This window comes from Helicoverpa armigera, chromosome 30, assembly GCF_030705265.1.
Source record: "Helicoverpa armigera isolate CAAS_96S chromosome 30, ASM3070526v1, whole genome shotgun sequence".
NCBI lineage: Eukaryota > Metazoa > Arthropoda > Insecta > Lepidoptera > Noctuidae > Helicoverpa > Helicoverpa armigera.
Genome location: NC_087149.1, coordinates 577,505 through 590,167, shown reverse-complemented (window position 1 = coordinate 590,167; position 12,663 = coordinate 577,505). Strand labels below are relative to the sequence as shown.

The 12,663-nt window shown below is 40.2% G+C and overlaps 2 protein-coding genes across 2 annotated transcripts; both read left to right on the top strand.

The window, feature by feature from the left end:
- The first annotated feature begins 130 nt into the window (after positions 1–130).
- Positions 131–5,561, top strand: L(2)k09848 (lethal (2) k09848). The gene is made up of 8 exons (XM_064043028.1): positions 131–294; positions 1,005–1,159; positions 1,616–1,835; positions 2,481–2,661; positions 3,004–3,096; positions 3,951–4,149; positions 4,732–4,898; positions 5,330–5,561. Exons 1-8 carry the CDS (start codon positions 231–233, stop codon positions 5,538–5,540), a joined length of 1,290 nt encoding a protein of 429 aa, XP_063899098.1. The 5' UTR covers positions 131–230; the 3' UTR covers positions 5,541–5,561.
- Positions 5,562–6,051: 490 nt separating this feature from the next.
- LOC110383176 (zinc finger protein 501) lies at positions 6,052–12,646 on the top strand. Its single transcript, XM_064042868.1, has 7 exons — positions 6,052–6,342; positions 6,819–7,463; positions 7,903–7,995; positions 8,837–8,941; positions 9,243–9,365; positions 9,875–9,997; positions 10,479–12,646. Exons 1-7 carry the CDS (start codon positions 6,217–6,219, stop codon positions 10,671–10,673), a joined length of 1,410 nt encoding a protein of 469 aa, XP_063898938.1. The 5' UTR covers positions 6,052–6,216; the 3' UTR covers positions 10,674–12,646.
- Positions 12,647–12,663: the final 17 nt, after the last annotated feature.

Sequence of the window (12,663 nt, the reverse complement as noted above, 5' to 3'; positions counted from 1 at the left end):
GTTCAGTAGTTCTGGAGGTCCTTTCGGGCACAAACAAACAAGATAAATGTTTTTGCTATATTAGTGTAGTTAGTATGAATGGTAGAAAAATAAAGATCTCTGAGGCAACATTATCGATGTCACTTATGTCATTTTCAACTGACAGTTAGATTCACGTGTTTACAGCGGGGCCGTGCAGATGAAATGCACATAAATATTTAAAATTATACGAAAATTAATGAAAAATAACCATGTTGTTATTAGAAGATAAGGAAGTGGACATATTCGTCGCTAGCAAAATAGGTTCTTTTAAACGTAAGTACGGTTTTTCATATTAAAATGGTTAGAAAACTGTAGCAGTTTAGGGAAGCACGTTGTTTGTTGTTTTATTAGATTCAAAACATGTTATTCGCAATATTTTAGTTACTTTTGCTTTCCTTTTTCATTAATGAAGAGAATGGCTGAACATTACTTTCTTATCCGTAAAGTTTTGGGCTAGTAATACAACTTTTAGTAAATATATCCGATTCGATTAATTGTCGCAATTAAACTGCAAAATAGTCTGGAAATGTGTACTGTTATGCACTTAGAATATTAGTTAGTATAATAAAGTATATCAAAACTATATAATTGAAAAGTGGAGCCACTTCAAAAGGGCTCAAATTCAATGTTTTTTAACTTTGGATATTACTATTTCGAAGGTTAATTACACAAAACATATTATGTAGTACTTAGATTAAAAGTAGTAAGTATATACTTATTTTTAGTGCCTTCACCCAGAGCAGTTCCAGATGAACACCAAGTATTTTAGTTCTTCTTCCTCCTGCCCTGTCCCCAATTTTATTTGGGGGCATAATATGTCATTCTCTTCCATTTTTCCCTGTCACTCGTCATACTAACACTCACTCCCTTCCTATTCATGTCATCTTTCAGGCAATCCATCCATCTTTTCTTAGGTCTTTCCCATCCAAAAAGCTTCTGACAAAAAAAAAAAGTATTTTACTTAAAAAATATCAATATTTCAGATATAAAATACCACACGGACACAACAAAAAACAGTAAAAAGAACACAGAGAACTTAGTGGATATTAAGACACTGCAGAAAGATGAGGGCATCACCCGGCTGGAGTGGGGGAACGCTGAGCAGACTGAAATACTTCTCGGCAGGAAGAATCAACAGGTATTTTCTTGATCTAGCTTTTATCAGCTACTCAATGCGGGTTTCAATATCTGATCTGTCGTTTGTTTTCCGATCACAGACTGGACATAATTTATAGGCTAATATCAAAATTAAGAAAATTATTGTGAAACAATGGTTGGGTATTGAAACCAGCAGCTAGGTACCCTATTCCCAAACTATGTTGAGGTTGGCCCCTGTTGGCCTGTTGGTCTCTGTCAAAATCACATGCAGCTGAGTACCAGTGTGCCACTTAAACCCAGAATCATTTAACATACCTTAAAAAACATGGAGGAACTTATCATAGAAAATGCTTATCCCTATAATAAGCCACAATCACAGCAGGAGCTACTTACATGTAAAAGCCAAAATACAGCTAAAAATATGTATAGTACTTTAGATTCCATTTCGTGTTATTTAAAAAAGTAAATTAAAAGATTGTAAATTCACTATTCACAGATCCAGATATACAACACTCTCCAAGGCTTCACAAAGTCTTACACAGCGGACTTCGCTCCGGGTGAAGTGGTGGGGCTCGGCCGCTGCAAGCGTAAGATGTTAGCAGCCGTCTCCAGCGGTGTTGTCAAGATCTGGAGCAAGAAGTCTGAGGAGCTGGTCAACGTGGGGAAGATTGATCGCATGAGGGTCTGTCCTGATGATGATACGGTGTTTGGGACTGGTAAGTGGTGATTATAGCTTTTAACACGCTTATATTAGCTTCACTTGTAACTATGTATGTAAGAAAATCTTGGAATCTTAATGTGACCCACTTCCCGGTCTTCGATTAGGATGAAATTTTGCACACGCTCTGAGTTCTGATGACAATGCATTACTAGCGTGTTTTTTTGAACTATTAATTTTATATATTTTTGTAACTTCATATAAAAGAATTGAAAATGCTTAGAGGAATGTGTAGTGTTACGCAAATGGATAAGGTAAGAAATGAGTATATAAGAGGAAGTTTGAGAGTGAAAAAAACGGTAGGTACTAGTGAGATATTTTTAAACGACGAAACTGAATAAATTCAAACACGATATAATTCGGTTTTCTGACCAAAAATTCTGCCACCATTGACAAAACAGCTGTAACAAAATAACTTTAAAATGGCTAAGCTTATTTTAATAAAACGTAGCTACAAACGTATCTGCAAATGCAGCCATCAACAAAAAAAATCTGCATCCAAACCGTTTTATCTATAAAAAGTCATTTTTTTATTTCAAATAGGCCTATGAGAGATCTTTCGAAACTTCAAACTAGTTGCTATTTACAACTTTTACAAGGAAACTTATAAGACCCATCTTTAAAAACTATTCACAATTTTCAGGCGGAGAAGAGAACGACTTAAAAATCTGGCGCATAGGAGAGCCCCAACCCACCTTCTCAGCCAAGAACTTAGCTCACGACTGGCTGCAGCTGCGGCGGCCGGTGTGGGTGTCGGACCTGGTGTTCCTCAACGGAGAAGGTGGCAGACTGGCTGCTGTGTGTTCCAGACATGGATATGTTAGGTAAGTCAATTGAGTAAGCAAGGATGAGCGCAGATGCCATAATGCAGGTAGGTCAGGCACCTTCTTCTAGCTCCAATATGTACGGTGTGCATGACCAAAACAGTCAGTTATGAGTGAACTAACGAGGCGTTTGGGTTCTTTGGGATATCTGTCAACGATTTTTGGTATTACAAAAAATTTGCGGATCCAAAGAAGGCGTATAAAGGCGGAGCTAGTAACGTTCCTCGTCCCCCTCGCCCCGCATTTTGACGCGCTACTTTCATTCGTTCTCTAAGTCATTTTATTCTCTAAGTTCTCCTGTTACTTAGCCACAAGCTGCTATATGATTATATTTACCCACAGGTTATATGACAGTCGCGCACAGAGGAGGCCGGTTATATCTGTGGACTTCGAGAAAATGGCTGCCACGTGCATCACCAACAGTTTTGACGAACGGTAAAATATTTATCCTATATCTTCTTCCCCCGAGCCTTTTTCCCAATCATGTTGGGGTCGGCTTCCAGTCTAACCGGATTCAGCTGAGTACCAGTGCTTTACAAGAAGCGACTGCCTATCTGACCTCCTCAACCCAGTTACCCGGGCAACCCGATACCCCTTGGTTAGACTGGTGTCAGACTTACTGGCTTCTGACTACCCGTAACGACTGCCAAGGATGTTCAATGACAGCCGGGACCTACAGTTTAACGTGCCATCCGAAACACAGCCAATGGTGTCTAAGATATATTTAGAAAGTACATACAAACTTAGAAAAGTTGCATTGGTACTTGCCTGACCTGGGATCGAACCCGCGCCCTCATACTTGAGAGGTTGGTCCTTTACCACCACGACTACTTTATATTATATAATATAAAGTATATATTTATCCATATAATCTAGTATTAATTATAAAGTTTAATAGTTTGTTTGATTTATTGAACACTAATTTCAGGTAGTATTGGACCAATTTACAAAACCTGTGAAGATAGTTTAAGGTGTTATAAATAAATAAATATAATTTGAAAAAATATTTCAGTTTTAAATAGCCCATTTATCAAAGATGTTGGTTATTTTTTATCCGGGTGCGCAGAATATTTCCCATGGCACGCAGATTAGTAGGATTCTTCACTCAAATATTTTTTCAAATCAAACCGGAGCTTGCTTAACTCATCGCCTTCAAACAAACAAATTCTTTATATTATTGTATAAAATAATACATTTACATTATTCTACTCAACTTAACCAAATATTTAAAATTTCTTACCATCACATTACTTAGCTTAAATTTTACAAAATTATTTCACTTTTTCCAGGCAAGTCCTAGTAGGTTTCGGTCGTGGTCAGCTGCACCAGGTGGATCTGCGCAAAGGCAAGCCGGACCGCGGCTACAAGGGCTGCGTGGGCGCAGTCTCGGACATCAGCGTCGTTAGAGAGAGACGGCTTATAGTCAGCTGTAGTCTAGACAGGCATATCAGGGTCCATGATTATAATAGCAAGGAGTTGGTTTATAAGGTGAGTTTTTTTATTAAAAGTGTGGTTTTCTTATGTTATTTTTTTGGATACCATGAAAAATATTTAGTGGCAGTTTAGACGATTAATTGTATTGTGCATTATTAACACGCTAATATTAGCTTCACTTGTAACTACATATTATGTATGTAAGAAAATCTTGTAATCTTAATTTGACAACCTTCTCGGTCTTCGATTATTATAGTAAAAAATACAAACATCCCAATTGAGGACCTCTTCCTATTTGAGAAGTAGATTAAAAATATACTCTAAAAGTTGTAATTAAACGCCTAGGCTTCCCCTTAAATAGTTTATGTTGCCAAGTTAGTGGTATTAAGCTCATAAATTGTGATATTACAAATTAAATATTGGCTCTTGACTTTTAATTTTCTTAACGATTATTTAAAATAGTAACGCCGAATTAAAATTTCCACAACTTTGTTATTTCTTAACTTGAACTACATATGTATAAATTGCAGATCCTAATTCCATAGAATCTAGGAACTAAAATCATTATTTATGTCATTATAACCTCCTATTTTTGAAGTCGGCTAAAAAATAAACTCTTTCAACCATTTTTTTCAGCAATACTTAACGTCCAAACTATCCTGCGTGTTGGTACAAACGGAGAGCTCAACCCCTCTCACTAAAGTGGAGAGTGAGATAAAGGAAGAAGTGGAAGATGTGATCAAGGTGGAAGCTGATGATGGAGACGACTTGGACCACCTGTTTGAGAACATGGAGACTGTTGGGTAAGTTGCCTTGTATAAATAAAGTACTAGCTATTACATCCGCGTCCTGTGGGAACTACTGCCCGTACCGGGGTAAAATATAGCCTAAGTTACTCAAGAATAATGTGGCTTCCCAACAGTGTAAGAATTGTTTCAATCGGATCTTTAGTTTCGGTGCCTTTAGGATACAAACAAACAAAACATTAAACATTGGTGTTCGGCAGCGTGACGAAAACACAAATGTTTTTGGTCTTCTGAACCAAGTTGCCTAGGCAATTTTATTCCTACTCCTTAAGACTTTCTAGCTTCGGACTACTCGTGAGGACTGCCAAAGATATCCAAATGACATGAACACCGACCGCTCCAAGCAAACCTTCTAATTAATCAGTCCACCAGGCCCTGTTAATTAGCCACGATACCCTCAGAATAATAAACCTTTTTTTTAATTTCAGTGAGAAACCAAAAAGGCCTAAACAGTCGGAAATAGAAGAGTTGCCAGCTAAAAAAATCAAGCCGTCATCCGACGGTCGTACAGATGTTGACATTGAAGAAAATACAGAGGATGCTATTAAGAAATTATTGAAGAGCACTGAAAAACTGAAACGTAAGAGAGATCAGAAGAAACGGGAGAAGAAAGCTAAGAGTGTCTTCCATAATGCGTAGAAATAAAGTTTTTAGTACAAATTGGTGGCTGTTTTATTTATTCAGTAGATGTTTCATCAATGTCCTGTGGAAAACGGGAAATACCTGTGTCAAAGTATAGTCTGTCACCCGGGGTTATTGGCGCTTCTTGACAGTGAAATATTTGTCAAATTGGTAAAGTAGTTTCAAAGCAGGACACAAAATAAAGCCTTTTTATATGGGGTGACAAAAATTACGACGTCCTTCTCCTGGATCTAAGCTATCTACCCTCAGATATTCAGCTTAATCAGTCCAGCCGTGATGGCGAGACCAAGGATATCCCTAGGATTGTTTGGGATTCATTTTTATGAGCACCTTGCATCCTGCGATGTAAATAAGGCGATTTATACTCTATGAAAATATTTCCGATCACAAAAAGTCGTCAAACGTTCAGAGTATCGACCAGAAATATCGACAGTTGATGAGTCGACCCAATTCATCGATATATATATCGATACATAGGTACACCCAATCACTATCAATGAGTGTCAATGTCAGTGTCAAATATATTTTTTATCAAGGAATTGTATGAAAACAAAAAACAGTTAAAAATTCTAAAAATAAGCAATTTTTTCATGTTTTACGTATTAAATATTGCGAATTAATACCTTAGTTATTATTTTTTTAGTTAAACTAGTGTAGTTTTAGTGTAAAAACCATGGATTTCTCTGAAATTTGTCGGACTTGTTTGAAGAACAATAAAAATGGTTTAACTCCAATTTTTCTGTCTGAAGACGCTCAAAATATGTTACCAGGACTACTGTTATCGTGTACAGGAGTTCAGGTAAATATGAGACTCATTTAACTAAGAATAAAGCTTTGGTTACCTGACTTTTCAGTAATTTACAATATGTCTATTCAGCATTTTTGAAATTCCATTTAATAGTAGTTATAAAATTAATTGAACATGTATGTAATAACTTCATGGAAACACCTAAATGTTATTCAATCAATTATTTGGGTCTTTTTTACTGTAATTATATTCAATTTCAAAATACTTATGGAAGTTATTGAACATAAGGAAAGATGAAGTCTTAATATGACTTTTAACTTCAAAATTCATTTTTAAATAAAATACAGTAAAAAAACAGTGTAAATACAAAAATAACAACTACTTAATTGATTGAATCATTATTGTAAGCAGTAGTTTATTTGTTTAATACATATTTGTGTAACATCTTATCAAGATTGTTTACCTTTAGTTAAGTGCATACTCTAATAGACAGATATTTCCAATATGTTGAAAATATTATTTTTCAGATCAAATACAACGACGGATTACCACAAAACATGTGTAAAAACTGCATGAACAATTTTAACAACAATTTAAAATTCAGAAAACAATGCAAGCAAGCTGAAACATTACTTCTAAAGATAAAAACCGAAAACTATACCAATAACGATGAAACTTTAGTCAAACCACACGATTTTACTGAAGAACTAGAAGACTCCAATCTTAAATCAGAATTAAAAAGTATTAAATTCGAACCTACAGATGCCGAATTTGAAAACAAACCTTTAAAATTATATTTACAACACACCGAAAGTATTAACATACCAGAAATTAATGAAAACACTGTATTCAATGATGATAATTTTACCGAAGACACCATATTAAAAACGGAAGAAAATATTGACAATGAAACACTAAATATTAAAGTTACTAAATCTACCGATGTACCGTACATAGTCACGGACGTAGTGACGGACAAAACTACTCGAGTTATATGCAAACTTTGTACTAAAGAGTTGTCGATCCGGAGTATAGATGCTCATATGATGCGGAGACACCCTGGGGCTGACGAGAGGAAGGTGCGGTGTGAGCTCTGTGATAAGTACGTGATGAGGAACAAGATGAACAGGCATCGAGTTATGATGCATGGGAGTGCTGGAGTTAAATGCGGCGTAAGTATTATATGAACAAGCTGTTGCCGATGTTGCACTGTTTCTGATAATGCTACAAGGACCTAATGTTAGTCTGATTTTATGCAGAGTTTCATGAAAATCTAGTTGTTTAACATACACATCCATATTTTTACATCCTATTAATATTCATCATCATCTACCAAGCTTCTTCCCAACTATTTGGGCTTGCAGCGTATCCAGATACAGCTGAGTACCAGTGCTTAACAAGGAGCAACTGCCAATCTGGCCTCCTCAACCCAGTTATCCGGGCCACCCCTTGGTCAGTTAATGCAAAAGTTAGTTTTTAAGAATGTGGAAGTTTATGATAAAACTACTGAATGGATTTTGATAAAACTTGGCAGTGAAATAACTTATCAGCATAGCATTATGTCCTACTAAATCAGACAGACTATAAGTATATTTTTCTCTATTTTTTCAGTATTGTAAATCAGAGTTCAACAGCAAAGAACAGCTGTTAGATCATGTGGAGTCATGCACAGCTAAAGTTAGGAAGAGGAAGATCAATGAATCTGTAAGTACGTTGATATAAATGATGATGATGATGTCCTCCTAGCCGATTATCGGCCACGGCGGCTGTTCTCATGTAAGGAGATCAGCCAGCTGCGCAGGACATATTATAGTGCACGAGCATTTGCGCAGACACAGGTGCACTCACTATTCCTTCACTCTCATAGCCCGATGGGACGCTAATCCGACACCACCGGAGAGAGATCAGGCGCAGGACCGACTTTTACGTGCTCTCCGATGCACGGGGGTATCAATCACCAGCTTCCAGGCTCCGGGCTGCTTTGTGAAAGTCTTCTAAAACCCACAAAGCGATTTCGGCCCGACTCGGGAATCGAACCCGAGACCTCGTGCTCAGCAGCCGCACTTGCGACAGCTAGACCAACGAGGCAGATATAAATAATCGTGTCCCGTGTGAACTACCTGCTGTACCAGGATATGATATAGCCTATGTTACTCGGGAAGAGTGTAGCTTTCCAACAGTGAGAGAATTTTTCTAATTGGTTCAGTGGTTCTGGAGGCTTCACAAAAAACAATGTTTCTTTGTTTTAGTTAAGACAGCCTGTTTCCGGGATTCACTTGCCTTTGCCCCTTTTCAGGCTCTAAAGTTTACAGGTACACAGATAGTGAGTCTTAATTATCTGAGTACTATTTCATTTCCATTTACCATTTTTAACTTCAATGGTTCAGTAGTTTTGGCGTGAAAGTGCTACAGACTTAATTTTTAACCGGTTGCGCAAAGCAGTTTGTGCTTAGGGCGCTACATCCCACAGCCGGTTGAAAGCCGAGTGGAATACCTAAAATGGAGAACTGTAGTGATATAATAAAATTGAAATTATTTGTTACAGGGCAGAACGATGGCGGAATGCGATATATGTAAGATGAAGATGCAGAGAGCTAGCTTGAACAAACATAAGGCAGTCACACACGCTGGCTTGAGACCTGTCTGTGAGGTACTTACAACTTTGGGGTCCTATTTTTTTATATTTTTTATTGGATAAACAAATTGAAGCGAGAAATTTAAATATACATAAATCAGCATACAATACATTTTTTCATTAGAAAAACTGTTGCTTTGATGCTAACTGTTCTCCCACAGTTACACCCGCGTCCCGTGGAAACGACGGCCCGTATCAGAATAAAATATTGCCTATGTAACTTCCCAACAGATTTTTTATTTCAAATCGGTTCCGTACTTTCTGAAACCTTAGGTAAAAAATTATGTAGAAAGTAATATAATTATCTTTATTTCAGCACTGCGGCAAGAGTTTCGGCAATAAGTTTCGTCTAAACGAGCATTATAGAGCTAAGCATGGATATGAGAAGTTTCAATGCGGAACATGCGAGTTTCAGAGTGCTGGCATTGTGGCTATGCGGGTATGTACTGATTATATATTATTACTACTGATTAAAAGTCGTGGTGGCCTAGTGGGTAAAGAACCAACCTCTCGATTATGAGGGTGTAGGTTCGATTCTAGGTCAGGCAAGTACCGATGCAACTTAAGTTTGTATGTAGACACCATTGACTGTGTTTCCGTTGGCACGATAAACTGTAGTGAGGGCTGTCATTTGGACGTCTTTGGCAGTCGTTACGGGTAGTCAAAATTCAAAATGTCTGAATACCAGTCTTACCGTTTCATAACTGGGTTGAGGAGGTGAGACAGGCAGTCGCTCCTTGTGGCACACTGGTACTCAGCTGCATCCGGTTAGACTGGAAGCCTACCCCAACATAGTTGAAAGAAGGCTATGCAGATGATGTTTGTAAATCTAGGAGGTCTACAACTAAATTATAATAATTTTCTTGCATTGTTCCTTGATAGACGACTATTTACGATAATTGACAATCAAGATTCTTAAAGTAACAAATTATAACTATTTCTGACTAGAACCACGAGCGTCGTCACCGCGGCGAGAAGCCGTTTGTATGCGAGTCTTGCGGCGCCGACTTCCACGCCGCGTACCTGCTCATGCAGCACCGACACTCGCACAACACTGATAAGCTCGTTAAGGTATCTACGTAGTTTATTAATATAGTTCAGTAAAACAACTTCCAGCGACTTTTATAAGGTCGTCTGTCCACCTCGTTGGTGGACGTCCTACGCTGTGCTTGCTAGTCCGTGGTCTCCACTCTAGCACTTTTCGACGATGCAGGGTCGTCTCCAACGTGATAGTTGTAGAGTTGAAATTCACAGATGATGAATTTCTGTTGTCGCTATAACAACAAATAATGAAAACTTGAATTAAATAAATATTTTGGGCTCCCATACAACAAACCGGAACCCTTCGTGTGCGAAGCCGACTCAGGCACACCGTAGGTTTCAGCCTTTGAAGATCAAAGATGTTTCACATCAAACATCTAAAATAAACAATATGTATTACCGACGGTAATTTTAATACATATTGTTTAAGCTATGTGTTATCAAGCTCCATCAAGTATTCAGTAGATTTAGCGTCAGCAAACATACAAAGTATATATTTTCTCTTTTTCAGTGTGACCTCTGTCCCTCCCGTTTCAAAGCTCGCGACAACTTGCACATGCACAAACTGACATGCCACAGCAAGTCGCGATACACCTGCACACTATGTGCACGACGCTACAAGTGCCGCTACTACGCCGTCAGACACGCGAGACTCGTCCATGCTGCTGCCGACCCCGCTCGCATCGTCCAGCCGGCTGAACAGTAGCCCGGAGGCGGCAAGTTGCTGATACACCTGCACTGTATGTGCACGACGCTACAAGTGCCGCTACTACGCCGTCAGACACGCGAGACTCGTCCATGCTGCTGCCGACCCCGCTCGCATCGTCCAGCCGGCTGAACAGTAGCCCGGAGGCGGCAAGTTGCTGATACACCTGCACTGTATGTGCACGACGCTACAAGTGCCGCTACTACGCCGTCAGACACGCGAGACTCGTCCATGCTGCTGCCGACCCGCTCGCATCGTCCAGCCGGCTGAACAGTAGCCCGGAGGCGGCAAGTTGCTGATACACCTGCACTGTATGTGCACGACGCTACAAGTGCCGCTACTACGCCGTCAGACACGCGAGACTCGTCCATGCTGCTGCCGACCCCGCTCGCATCGTCCAGCCGGCTGAACAGTAGCCCGGAGGCGGCAAGTCGCGGTACACCTGCACTGTATGTGCACGACGCTACAAGTGCCGCTACTACGCCGTCAGACACGCGAGACTCGTCCATGCTGCTGCCGACCCCGCTCGCATCGTCCAGCCGGCTGAACAGTAGCCCGGAGGCGGCAAGTTGCTGATACACCTGCACTGTATGTGCACGACGCTACAAGTGCCGCTACTACGCCGTCAGACACGCGAGACTCGTCCATGCTGCCGCCGACCCCGCTCGCATCGTCCAGCCGGCTGAACAGTAGCCCGGAGGCGGCAAGTTGCTGATACACCTGCACTGTATGTGCACGACGCTACAAGTGCCGCTACTACGCCGTCAGACACGCGAGACTCGTCCATGCTGCCGCCGACCCCGCTCGCATCGTCCAGCCGGCTGAACAGTAGCCCGGAGGCGGCAAGTTGCTGATACACCTGCACTGTATGTGCACGACGCTACAAGTGCCGCTACTACGCCGTCAGACACGCGAGACTCGTCCATGCTGCCGCCGACCCGCTCGCATCGTCCAGCCGGCTGAACAGTAGCCCGGAGGCGGCAAGTTGCTGATACACCTGCACTGTATGTGCACGACGCTACAAGTGCCGCTACTACGCCGTCAGACACGCGAGACTCGTCCATGCTGCCGCCGACCCCGCTCGCATCGTCCAGCCGGCTGAACAGTAGCCCGGAGGCGGCAAGTTGCTGATATATAACGTCCATGACAGTGAACATTGATAAAAAAAATACTAATGACGGCGTCCAAGCCCATTGAAATTGTTAGAGCAGAAAGAGATCAGCTGCGCTGCGATATTATAGGACACCCACATTAGCTCGGACTGCGGCGGCACTCACTATTCCTTCACTCAGGGCGCGCCATGCGACGACAAGCCCACTGACATTTATTATGAGTGATTAAAGTGACGTGACGAAAAGTGGTATGACTATAGTGTGTAAAGTGTAAAATATGTAAAATAAGCGTAAAAAAATATGAAAGACAACCTTAGTGTCGAGAAGTGCTAAGAATCTTGATAATGTTTCCGTCGAAGTTTTTACTGTACAATGTTGCTATGACAAAAATTTGCATTTAGGTATTTTTCCAGCTTTGTAATTTTTTTAATAGTATGTAAGAAAAATCGTCTCTACTCAAAAAGTACAGGTTGTGTTTATGTAAAAACTAAATATAATAATTCAAAAATGTACATAGCATTAGTATGTATATGTAATGTAAATATCAGGAGCTTCTAATAGCGGATCGATCGATTGAGCAACTTGATTCTTCCTTGTTTCGGATGGCACGTTAAACTGTAGGTCCCGGCTGTCATTTGAACATCTTTGGCAGTCGTTACGGAGTTAGTCAGAAGCCAGTAAGTCTGGCGCCTATCTAACCAAGGGTTGCCTGGGTAACTGGGTTGAAAGTTGAAATTAGATAGGCAGTTGCTCCTTGTGGCACACTGGTACTCGACTAAGCTGCATCCGGGTAGATTGGAAGCCGACCCCAACATAGTTGAGAAAAGGCCAGGCCGATTGATGTAAATATTAGTTTTAAGTTTAAGTAAATAAAACAA

Bases quoted from the DNA above. Each gene is read 5' to 3' on its own strand.
- LOC110383176 (XM_064042868.1), top strand. From the start codon at position 6,217: ATGGATTTCTCTGAAATTTGTCGGACTTGTTTGAAGAACAATAAAAAT. The intron at 7,464-7,902 runs GTAAGTATTATA...CTATTTTTTCAG, and splicing joins GTGCTGGAGTTAAATGCGGC to TATTGTAAATCAGAGTTCAA. The intron at 8,942-9,242 runs GTACTTACAACT...TCTTTATTTCAG, and splicing joins GCTTGAGACCTGTCTGTGAG to CACTGCGGCAAGAGTTTCGG.